The sequence below is a fragment of the Arachis hypogaea genome, chromosome 20 (assembly GCF_003086295.3).
Source record: "Arachis hypogaea cultivar Tifrunner chromosome 20, arahy.Tifrunner.gnm2.J5K5, whole genome shotgun sequence".
In the NCBI taxonomy this organism is placed as follows: Eukaryota; Viridiplantae; Streptophyta; class Magnoliopsida; order Fabales; family Fabaceae; genus Arachis; species Arachis hypogaea.
The window spans coordinates 134041111-134052811 of NC_092055.1; the positions used below are offsets into that span (position 1 = coordinate 134041111).

Below are 11701 nucleotides of genomic sequence, written 5' to 3' on the forward strand. Positions count from 1 at the left end.
AGATAACAATATAGAAAAAAAAAAAAAAGTTGTTCAGCCTAAAAAATAAAAAAATGGCCAAGACTCAATAAAAGTTCGTTATGATTTTTCAAAAACATAAGATTCAATATATTACATTTTCTTTTTCTTTCTTTGCTAAAATCTCCTAAAAGCTAGTATAATTTCTCTAATTTTATTGAATAGTATTTATTTTGTTCTTAAATACCACCTATCAATTTGTCGAATAAAAATGATCTTGTGTTTCAAGTACAGTCAAGCGTTTAAAAGTTTGTAAATACACCAAGTAATCCAATACAATTTCTCTTATTTCTTTATGTTTTAAACATAAAGTTACTGTGGTTTTAATAAGAACTAGCTGATACACGTGGCTTATATAGCAGCAAACTACAACTAAGTGAACTAACTTAGCCTCTAACTAACTGATCCTACGTGGCAAGTAACAATAACTAACTCTACAACTATCATCTACTTAATTTAGTCACGCCAACCATGCATGCATGAGCTGAATTTGGCTGCATGAGGTTGCACCATATGCTGTGAGCTTCTCTTTATCAAGTAACACTGCCAATTAAGTTAACAAGTTATTAATTTTTTTCCCCTCAAGTAGTGGCAATCAAGCATTTTCTGCTAAAACCTACGCAATGAAGGAAAGTGAATTAAAAAACGAAAAATGAAAGAAAATTATTCCATCAAATACATACAAAGATTCTATTGTTATTTGCTTTGATGCTAATAATAAAGATCAGTCGATTAATTAACTTAATTAAAACAACTCTTACAAGTCATGTATTTTGTCATAAATTTATAACATACTACCACATCAAGTGAAAAAATGTTTGCATATTTCCAAAACAAAAATGGTATGCACACACCAAAATCCGATGGAGAATATTATCCTCTGCATCAAGTTACAGCAAGTTTCCCCCAACTCCACAAGCATGGTTCACAAATAGTTTGCTACAACCTATGAAACAAGTAAAATTCAAGAGTCAATGGTGTTATAAGGATACGACTCTACACATTCATAATATTTCAATGGCTCACCTAGACACTCAAATGATGACCTTCTTATCCATAATAATGCAAGGAATGTGAGCAACTTTAGGCCACTCTTTCCCCCCATTACTCCGACAACTCGCTTCTAACAATGGACAACTCCCTATAGTCAATACCGAAAGAGATGAAGGCAATCCTTCTTGTGGCAATGACTCCAAGCTATCACAAGATGAGATCTTAAGACATTCAAGAGAAGTCAGATTCTGAAGCCATTTCCCATCCAAATGTCTTATACCATCAAGATGATAGATGTGTAGGGAGATAAGAGTAGAGGGTAATAGTGGCACTTCCATCTTCATTATCATGTTAACCAGATAACCACCTTCAATTTCTAACTCTGAAAGGCAAGTAAGATGGTCAAGGCCCCATTTAATGATATCTGCATTTGAGAAAATCCCTCCAAGATTGCCGATTCGAAGTGTTCGCAAACTGATAGGAAGACCTTCATTTGCAAAAAATTGCATACTTGGGAGGTTAAGAACTGTCAATTCTTGAAGGCCAACAAGAGCATTAACCGGTTCTGGTAGTGAATTAAGCTTGTTGCAATATGACACCCAAAAACGTCTGAGCTTAGGAGTCGGCAATCCAAGATGAGGAAATGATTCAAGTTCAGGACATTCTAGAATGTAGAAACCTTGAAGAAATGTGAGACACTGGAGTGCATCTTCTTCTTCTGAAATTGAAAATGATTTCAGATTCTTACATTCTATAAAGTAGAGCCACTTGAGCACAGGGAGAGAGCCTAAGGGAAATGATGTCAGTGAGCAACAACTATTCCATATTGTCAAAGATTCAAGTGCCGTGTAACTACGCAGGGATTCATGATTTGGAAATTCAAAGTTCTCACAATTTTTGAGGAACAGAACTCTTAACGTTTCCGGCAGACCATCTCTAGGGAAGGCGGTCCGAGAAGGAATGCCTTCGATATGTAATTGTTCAAGAGAATTAAGACCAAGCATTAATTCACTGAATAGATTTGATGCATTGATAATGTTTCTGTTATCCAGTTCAACAGAAAATTGTGACTCAAGTAGAGAACAACTGGACAAATGAAGTTTAGTCAAGGAAGGAAGGTTGCTGGGTAAATTTCCTTTGAGTTTCGGACAATCGCTTAGAGACAGATGAGAAAGACGAGGGAAGTGTGTAGCTATACCACCCATGAAGTTCCATTCCTCCCACGCCGGCATCTCTCCAAAACTCAGTGTCTCCAAGGAGGGAAATGGTTGAAATGAAGGAGAACAGCATCCATAAAATTCAGGACCAATAGTCTTCACTGAGATAATATCAAATATGATGAGTTCTTTAAGATTATGAAGCTGTCCAACAGGTGGTAGTAATGAACAATAGTGACAACTTCGGATGCACAAATACACCATGTTTGCAAATGAGGAATTACCTAACCAGTTGGGAAACCAGGTTCCACCATAGAATTTGATGGTTAGTTTCTTCAAGTTTGTTGAAGGCTGCAGGTGCTCCAATACAAGATGTTGGGACTCTTGAGCAGTGCAGCTATCCCATTCTAATGATAGATCTTCAATTTGTTCTTTCTTCTTCATATTGGCTTGTGAAGCATCACAAGGGTCGACAATGTTTTGTAGCTTTGAAATGCAGAGCTTCCCCTGCAAATTGGGAAATTTTTGCAATTCTCCCACCTTCAATCCATTTTGCTGTCTGCTAACAACAAACCCAGATAAAGTTTGGAGATTTTCTAGTCTTGCTATTTGTGCCGGTATCTCCTGCAATTGAGTTCCACTAATGTCGAGGTGGCGAAGATTCACCAACATTCCTATCTCCTCAGGTAATTCAGTGAGAAACTTACAATCAGACAACAGCAAGGTCTGTAGATTGTAGAGCTTGCAAATCACAGAAGGCAACCTTTTAATGTTAGTGCCAGAGAGATCTAGATGCCGCAAATGTTTTAAACCTCCAATGGAGTCTGGTAACTCAGAGATATTCTTGTAGTGTGACAAAGATAATACCCGCAACTGTTTTAACTTGGGCAACAAGTCATATATTACCTTGTTTGATAGGTAATAGTCAAATGACCATCCATTCAATGGTAAGGGAAGGAAGGTGCGCAGGCCTTCTAAACCATAAAAGGAATTAAATTTATTGAAATAGTCATACCAACTTCTGTTGTATGACAAATGTCGAACTTTTTTCGGATTTTCAAGTGCCTTTTGATCCTCATACCTGATACAATAAGCAGATGAAACCATTGCAGCTAAATCATTGATGAGGTCATGCATTTCGAAGCTTTTCCCATCCATGGACCGTCGACGAATTAGTGACCTTGATACTAGTTCATCAAAGTATTCGTCACCAACTTCTTCCAGGATTTTCTTACTTTTTGACACATGTACTAAGCCTTCTGCGATCCATAGCCGAACTACCATCTCTTTTTCTAAGGCTGAGTTCTTTGGAAAAATTGAACAGTAAGCAAAGCAACGTTTCAAAGTAGCCGGAAGGAAATGATAGCTTAGTAGCAGAGCAGGTTGCACATTCAAATTTGGCAGATCCCAAATGTTACTTCTAAGTACCTTATTCCAATCATTTTTCGACAATTTGGTGCGAAGAAGACCCCCCAATGCAACTGCAGCTAAAGGCAAACCATCACATTTTTTCACAATTTCTCTTCCAATTCCTTCTAGGTTGGACCGTTCACTGGAATTATTTGCTCCAAATGCGTGTTCAGCAAGTAAAGACCAGCAATCTTCACTATCAAGAGATGTCAAATGGAAGATAGGAAAGGTTTGCATAGCTTTTGCAACGTTTTCATCTCGTGTTGTGACAATGATTGTACTTCCCATTTCTCCAGCATTAAAAATATCCTTTAGATTGGCCCAATCAACATAGCTTGTGCCGCGAATGTCATCCAACACTAGCAAAAATCTTTTCCGCCACAACCTTTGCTGCAATTCCACTTGCAGAGTATTCAAGTTATCAGTATTTGTTGTTTTTGAGGTAACCGATTCAAGCACAGTCTTAGTGACCCTGAAAACATCAAAATCCTTTGAAACACATGCCCATGCTTTTAAATCAAACTTGTCTTTAACTTCATCATCATTGTATAGGAGTTTAGCAATGGTTGTTTTTCCAATCCCTCCCATGCCGACAATTGAAATCACTCCTATTTTATTGCCACTAGCACCAACATCTTCTGACAGCAAATACTCTCTAAGTTTCTTTCTCTCATCATCTCTTCCATAAATGACAGATTCGTCGACCACAGAACTTGTGGGCATCCCTTGCCAAACACTGTTGGAAACACCTTCTTTCAGTTGAAGGATGTGTATTTGCTGTGCAAAGTGCTCTAGTCTTTCAAATAATGTCTGCATTTTAGAATTGATCACACCATATGATCGTCCGAAACGAGAGGAAAAGACATTTCGCACCTTGGCACTGCACGATGGACTTTGATACCTGGCTTTCACTTTGCATCCAAGAGCCTCAGTGTTGATTTCATCCAACAAATCTTCAGCATCAAAGACAGCTTGTGTGAGCTCATTCAGCCATTCCTTGACAGCAGGATTTGTGATCTGCTTCTCCTCAGCATCATTTAGAACAGCTTGAACACTCAGCAATGTCATCTTCATCTTTCCAACAAGTGAAACATTAAGCTTCCTTCTCCTAAAGAAGTCCAAGAACTCATTGGAAATGATCTTATCCAACACCACCTGAACAGAAGCAGAGAGTAATGACCCTCCCACAATAGCAGCAGCCATATTTTCTTTGGTTTAAATAAGAGCCTACAGTTACCAGTAAATAACAATATTAGTTTACAAGAGAAGTAGTATGTAAGTAAGAATTAATAGTCAAAATGGTCTCAGAAAGAAGCACACACAAATTTCTCACAAACAAGTTTCTTAGTATTTGATGGATTTACAACTATACTTTAATCCATTAATGATGATTATTCTTAAGTAATTAGTAACAAGTTAGAACAAATGAATAGGATAAAATAGAGAGCCATGAGGACCAAAATGTGGTTTATTGATTCTCAGATATTATTACAGCTCCTTCTGATTTTGGACCTCACTAATTAAAGAAGAGAGAAAGAGAGATAGAGCTGAATTCTTACCTTAGAAGTAGAATTTAGTCAGAAACCAAATGATTAGAAGCAATTAGCAGCAGAGCTTTTCTCAACTAAGATATTTCATTTCCTTCATATGCAGATCCAGCTGCTTCTTGTTTGATCAGAAGTAACTCAAAACTCAAAGTCAAAGTCAACGTCAACCTTAACAAAAAAAATCAATAAACTAATCTGTATTATTATTATTATTATTATTATTATTATTATTATTATTATTATTATCTTTTGGTACATAATTCTGATTATTGAAAATACAAAAAGATATTTATTTCAACAAATTAAAAGTATATGTACTTTGTATTTTTAAGAGAAAATGACACTTCCTTTTTTATGAAATGTCTAAAAAACATCACTTTTCCACAATTTACAAAACATACACATTTCTCTCTTGCAAAATAAAAATAAGGTGCACTTTTTGCATCTTACAAAACTATCCTTAAATAGAAATTATATATATGCAGATTAAAAATAATTCTTTTGTTGATTTAAATTATAAATGTAAAATATTTATGTTATTAATGTAAATAATTCCAATTTAGTTGTAATATTTTATCATTAATAATGAAATATATATAATGTTAAATTAATTTTTTTGTAGCAATTAAAATTTTTTATAATGTACTAACGAGTTATAACTCAAATAGCATAGTCTCCTCATCCTTGCCTAGAGGTCTCGGGTTTAAAAAACAAAAGGTTTATTTAATGAATGTTATAAGAAAACTAATAGTTAAAAAATAAAATAAAAATTCTTCTAGCATATTTAATGTATAAGATACTTAAAACATTTTCAATTAATTTACATTTTCTATTCAAATTTTTTACTTATAATATTTTATTAACAAAGTTTTTTGTTTTTTAATAAAGGATAAATATTTCATTATATCTGGACTAAGAGGTCTCTTTCTAAAATAAATTAAGCTACATGTTCTTAACTATAGAAAATGTTGAACTCATGGTTCTCTTTGGTAGTGCAGTGCAGGAAAAAATTTCAAACAATGTCACTTTTAAGGATTGAAAGAACTTATCAATCCAACATTTCTTATGGTTATGGATTTCTAAATTTATTTTGGATAAAAAATCTTTCCCCACATTCTAGAATGCAGTACATGGGTTGGTAAATTATCATGAAAAATGGGCAATCGAGTTATAAAATCTAGGGCAAAAACCACAATTAAGCTAAGGGAGGAAACAAATTACATGAATCAGCCAAACTGAAAATAGCTTCACGAATTAGCCAAAGCACATTACTATGTAATTCGAACTAGCTGGATTTGAACTACATTAACATATAATTCGAATCAACATAACTCAAATTATAAAGGAACACGTCATTAACCTAATTCGAATCTACATGGTTCGAACTACCAATGAGCATAATTTGCCTCAAATAGTAATTCGAATGGGACTAGTTCGAATTATATAGGTTTCGGCTATATAAGGAGTTCGAATCAGCCTCATTCGAATCACTTTTCCATTCTCATATCCCACCGAATCCCAGAGAAAACGACCAAGATTCGATCCGACAAAGACTCGAACAGAATACTCAGCCGATGGGGGACGATCCAGAAAGGCTATATCGGTTGGACGGAGTTGCTCATATAGTCGAGGTCATCAACGACGAGGTTAGTAGATAGAAAACTTTGTGCTAGCGGTTTATCTGAGTTAGTGGTTTTGCATGCGATTTTAGTGGCGGTTTATGTTAGCGGTTTATCCTAGTGGTATTGCAAGTGGTTTATTTTAGAAGTTTTGCATGCGGTTTAGTTGGTGGTTTATGTTAGTAGTTTTTATTAGTGGTTTTTGTTAGTGGTTTTGTATACAATTTTGTTGATGGTTTATGTTGGCGGTTTATTTTGGTGGTATTGGAAGTGGTTTATTATGTGATTTTGTGTGCGGTTTATGATAGTGGTTTTGTATGTGGTTTTTGTAAGTGGATTTGTATGCGGTTTATGTTAGCGATTTAAGCATGTGGTTTGTTGGCGGTTTGAGTTAGGAGTTTTTAGTAGTAGTTTTTGTTAGTACTTTTGTATGCAGTTTTGTTGATGATTTATTTTGGCGGTTTATTTTGGTGGTATTAGAAGTGGTTTACTATGTGATTTTGTAAGCGGTTTATGATAGTGGTTTTGCATGTGTTTTTCATAAGTGGATTTGTATGTGGTTTATGTTAGCGATTTAAGCATGTGATTTTGCTACTGGTTTGTTATATTGGTTTTGCATGTAGATTCTGTTAGTGGTTTCCATAAGTGGTTTCTGGTGTTAGTTATTTTTTTCACTGGTTTTCTAAGTGGTTCTAATAATGCTGTCCATGTAATGCGCAGCCACAGCGATGCATCAGGAGCATGCGGCGGCAGCAGGGCATGCGACTCGATGAGCGGTATGTTCCGTACTTGCAGATGGCCGGATTATACCATCTTGCGAGGCTGAACGATAGATGGTTCCGGTTAGATGAGCCTCTTGTCAGTGCCTTCGTTGAGCGGTGGCGTTCGGAGACGCATACCTTCCATATGTCGTTCGGAGAGTGCACGATCACACTTCAAGACGTGGCGTACTAGTTGGGGTTGCCAGTGGACGGGTGTTATGTCAGCGGTTGCCTTACAGATTTTCAGATATACATCCAGGGTGGCCGTCCAGCTTGGGTGTGGTTCCAGGAGTTGCTTGGAGTGATTCCTCCTCTGAGCTAGGTTCAGAAGTTCACAGTAAACCGCACCTGGTTCGAGGAGACTTTTGGAGAGTGCCCCGAGGGAGCCGATGAGGAGACTGTGCAGCGCTTTACTCGTGCCGATATCATGATGTTGTTGGGCACTCAGCTGTTTGCCGACAAGTCCGGCAACCGCATTCACATCAGATGGCTTCCCTACGTAGCTAGGCTTGAGGAGATGGGTACCTACAGTTGGGGGTCTGCAGTACTGACATGGTTGTACCGGTGCATGTGCCGAGTGGCGAACAGACATGTGGTGAAGTTAGCGGGCCCACTTCAGCTACTTCAGTCCTGGATCTTTTGGCGCTTTCCTAGGTTTAGGCCTGCTGGGTATGATACATGCAGCTGGCCATTGGCCTCGAGGTACCCTACTCAGACTTTTCTATTTCAAGTTAAAATAGTTAATGTTCATGTACGCTTGTAATGTATTACAATTCTGTCACACTTTTAATTAGCCATAACACCCATGTGAGATGCAGGTGGTCAGATTACAACCCTTCCGGTAGCGAGAAAGGACCTAAAGTGCAGACGTGGAGACTGAGGATAGACATGTTACAGGCCAGGGATGTGAGTATACTACCAGCTAAGTTTATTTAATTAACTAAACTTTATGAATTTGGAGCATGAATTGGCCTGACAATGTTGGAATCTTTGTACAGTTTATCTGGATGCTGTATAGTTCCCCCGAGGTACTGCAGGTTGTGCATCCGGAGGCGTTGGAGCCTCGGCATACGGCGATGTGGCGTTCTGTGACGTCACTGATATACTTTGCCGTTATAGAGTGGCATCAGATAGATAGGATTCTACCGCAGGTCGGCGGAGTCCAGGCCCGTCCGCAGCCCGCCCTAAACATCGACTTTCTGATGTCGAAGGACGAGAGAGGCGGTGATCGTTGGTTCCCGTCCGCTTTGCAGTTCTGGCATCTTCATTAGGAGAGCCGTGCGGACCACGTTCTCTGGTTCGATGTTGTTGCAGACCCGGGACCCTCACATGACTTCCTGAAGTGGTGGAGTCAGCACGGAAAGAGGTTCTTGTCACCAGAGATGTATTTGGGGGATCCGAGAGCCGTTCCTATTCCTGTGGAGGCATCACAGAAGGGTGCTGGGTGAGTTCCTGACATGGATCGTGTTGACGACGTGCCGGATAGGTGTCGGGTTGAGAGGAGAGCTCGTGTGGGGACACGACGAAGCCAGCGTGAGTGGAGGTGGCTGGACCAGGCTATGGACGAAGCTGACGGGGACGGTCGACGTGGAGGAAGATGACGAGGGCACGGAGGGAGACGGAGAGGACGTGATACGGCGGACGAGCACGGTGATCATGGTAACAACGATGACGACGATCAGCACGGGCCCGTGGGGGGGGGGTTGCTGCAGGGCATGTTGTAGTTGGTGGTGTTAGTCCCCATGTTGGCGGGCATGGAGGCGAGTGGTACGGGTCAGATATGGGTGACGGGGCTGACCATGGTGACAGTGGACTTGGTTCGGGGCCGCTTGGAGATTACTTCGTTGGTGTCCCAGCCAATGACCAGACACTTCAGGAGAGTACGCCATGGGTTAGCCCGGGGACGATGTTTTTAGACTTCATGGCAGGTGATGGGCTTTATGCGGACTTCGGTGGGTCACACTTTCTAGAGATTACTGCCATCATGCAGGAGGATGATACGAATCGTAGGCGTGGTCAGAGCTCCGGCACACAGGCACCTTTAGATGTCCGGGTTGCCGATAGAGGCCACATCTCTTTGGCCGGTTCGGATCTGCCTCGTCCATATTGGTCCGTATCCGAGTGGACCTCGGACGACCCTCTCTCGCAAGCCTCTTGTTAGGATCCAGGATCACAGTCGGCCCGTCATATGGTGGCCAGAAACCCTCCGGAATGGGAGGTGTGAATCCCATCCGATACACACTGAACACCGAACTAAGACGATACACCTGGTGGACGTAAGGCTGCCATGTAAGCCGTGAGTAGGCACAGCATGCCAGTGCGTGCGGACACGGGAAATGAAGTGCCTGGAAGTATCCACAGTCACATGTCTGAGATGCAAGCGAGACTCTATAGCTACCCAGTGAGAACGAACCAGTCGGAGTCGTCTCTGCGACGGTGAACTCCGAGTTATCCCTGTCGTACAAAGTCACCGTGAAGCACCTCGCCGTCTTCAAGTTGGCCTCGATACACTTCATCAAGTGCTGACTGAATTGTTGTCCGGTTCCCAGCTGGGCCTCAGCCTCTCTCCCTTTTCGAATAAATAGTTCGGCCAACCTTCCGTATGTTGCCTTCACTAGCGAGCACACAGGGAGGTTTCTGACACCCTTGAGGATTGAGTTCACACACTCAGAGATATTCGTCGTCATGTGCCCGAATCTCCGCCCCTCATCACAATGTTGTGTCCACAAGGAATACTCAATCCGGTTCGCCCAGTCACACATCGTCGGGTCTTCAGACCGCAGAATATCAAACCAGTAATCGAACTCTACCTCGGTCTTAGCGTACGCCGCGTTGACAAGTAGACTCCTTGAGTCTTTGCCCTTGAAGGTTAGGGCAAAATTTGCCGCTACATGTCGAATGCAGAATGCCCGGTATGCAGATGGAGGTAACCAGCCTCCGTCGGGAGCCTCAAGCGCGGCATTGATGCCGTTATGCCTGTCCGATATAACCAGCAGACCCGGCTGCGGTGTCACATGCTGACGCAGTTGGGAGAGAAAGAAAGACCAGGACTCAACATTCTCACCCTCGACTAATGTGAATGCAACAGGGAGTATGTTGGAGTTCCCGTCTTGTGCAATCGCGACAAGCAACGTTCCCCCATACTTGCCATACAGATGGGTGCCGTCAATACTAACCAGCGGCTTGCAATGACGGAATGCCTCGATACACGGTGGAAACGTCCAGGATAGTCTGTGAAAATAAGCTTGAGACTCGTCCAGCTGTCCACCAACTCGAACAGGGCTCGTCCTAAGGACTGCAACAGTACCAGGCATCGTCAACTGGACTCCTAACACCCACCTAGGGAGCTCGTTGTACGACTCATCCCAGTCACCGTAGATGAGGGCAACAGCCTTCTGCTTCGCCAACCAGACCCTCCTGTACGTCGGCCTAAACCCAAAGTGTGCGGCCGTGGCATTTAGGAGCACCTTGATGCTGACAGATGCATCAGCCCTAACCATTGGCATAATGAATGCCGATATCACATGATAATCCAAACTCCTGTGGTCGCTGGAGATGGAGGTGGCGAGACACGTATGCGGTCCATTGTACCGTTTGACCTCCCAAAGGCCCTTGCACTGTCGGAGACTCAGCCGAATCAACCATGTGCACCCATTCCCGAACTCAGAATACTTGCCCACATACCGACGATAGTCAGACTCTACTACCTTGTACTGTACCCTTCGGCGGATGCTGTAAGTCTTCACACTTAACAGGGCCTCATCTTTATCCTGAAATTGCTGACCAACCTGGAACTCTGTCAGACCTGCAGACCCTTCCGCATTTCTAGCGCCAAATCCAGCAGGCTGCCCAGGAATCCCCTCCTGCCTCATGGCATCCAAGTCCAAAGAGAAAAAATGTGGAGGATACTGCTGTGTGCCAGAGCTAGAACCACCTCCCGCCCCAGCAGGCTCGCTCGCTCCAATATCATCGCCACTGTCATCAGCAATCATATCCGGCTCGACATCACGTCCTCTGGATCATCCAACAATCCATCTCCAACCCCAGGCGGTGCAGCACACTGTAAAGAGGTCGGCAGAAATTTTCCTGTTCCGACCTCGTCGCCTACACTGCCGTTGAGATCAACAGCGAACGAAGGGGAGGCGACAGGCTGGACAGGTGGTTGGTACGCAGGGACGGAGGAAGAAGCAACGGCA

The 11701-nt window shown here is 41.8% G+C and overlaps 2 protein-coding genes across 4 annotated transcripts; both read right to left on the reverse strand.

Moving 5' to 3' along the window:
* Positions 1-217: 217 nt before the first annotated feature.
* Positions 218-5322, reverse strand: LOC112785251 (putative disease resistance RPP13-like protein 1). 3 transcript variants are annotated; one of them, XR_011878764.1, is made up of 4 exons: positions 5138-5322; positions 1045-4805; positions 873-964; positions 218-561 (listed from the first exon to the last, which is right to left on the reverse strand). XR_011878764.1 is itself a non-coding variant. In XM_025828708.3 (3 exons), the coding sequence occupies exon 2, from the start codon at positions 4779-4781 to the stop codon at positions 1053-1055; it is 3729 nt and encodes a 1242-aa protein (XP_025684493.1). In that variant the 5' UTR covers positions 4782-4805; positions 5138-5322; the 3' UTR covers positions 731-964; positions 1045-1052. The 3 variants fall into 3 exon arrangements, 1 of the variants encoding a protein (XP_025684493.1); XR_003194196.3 differs by having other exon boundaries at positions 218-634; XM_025828708.3 differs by lacking the exon at positions 218-561 and having other exon boundaries at positions 731-964.
* A 4165-nt stretch (positions 5323-9487) lies between these two features.
* LOC112786414 (uncharacterized) lies at positions 9488-11377 on the reverse strand. Its single transcript, XM_025829794.1, has 2 exons — positions 11294-11377; positions 9488-10648 (listed from the first exon to the last, which is right to left on the reverse strand). Exons 1-2 carry the CDS (start codon positions 11375-11377, stop codon positions 9488-9490), a joined length of 1245 nt encoding a protein of 414 aa, XP_025685579.1.
* Between the last annotated feature and the right edge of the window lie 324 nt (positions 11378-11701).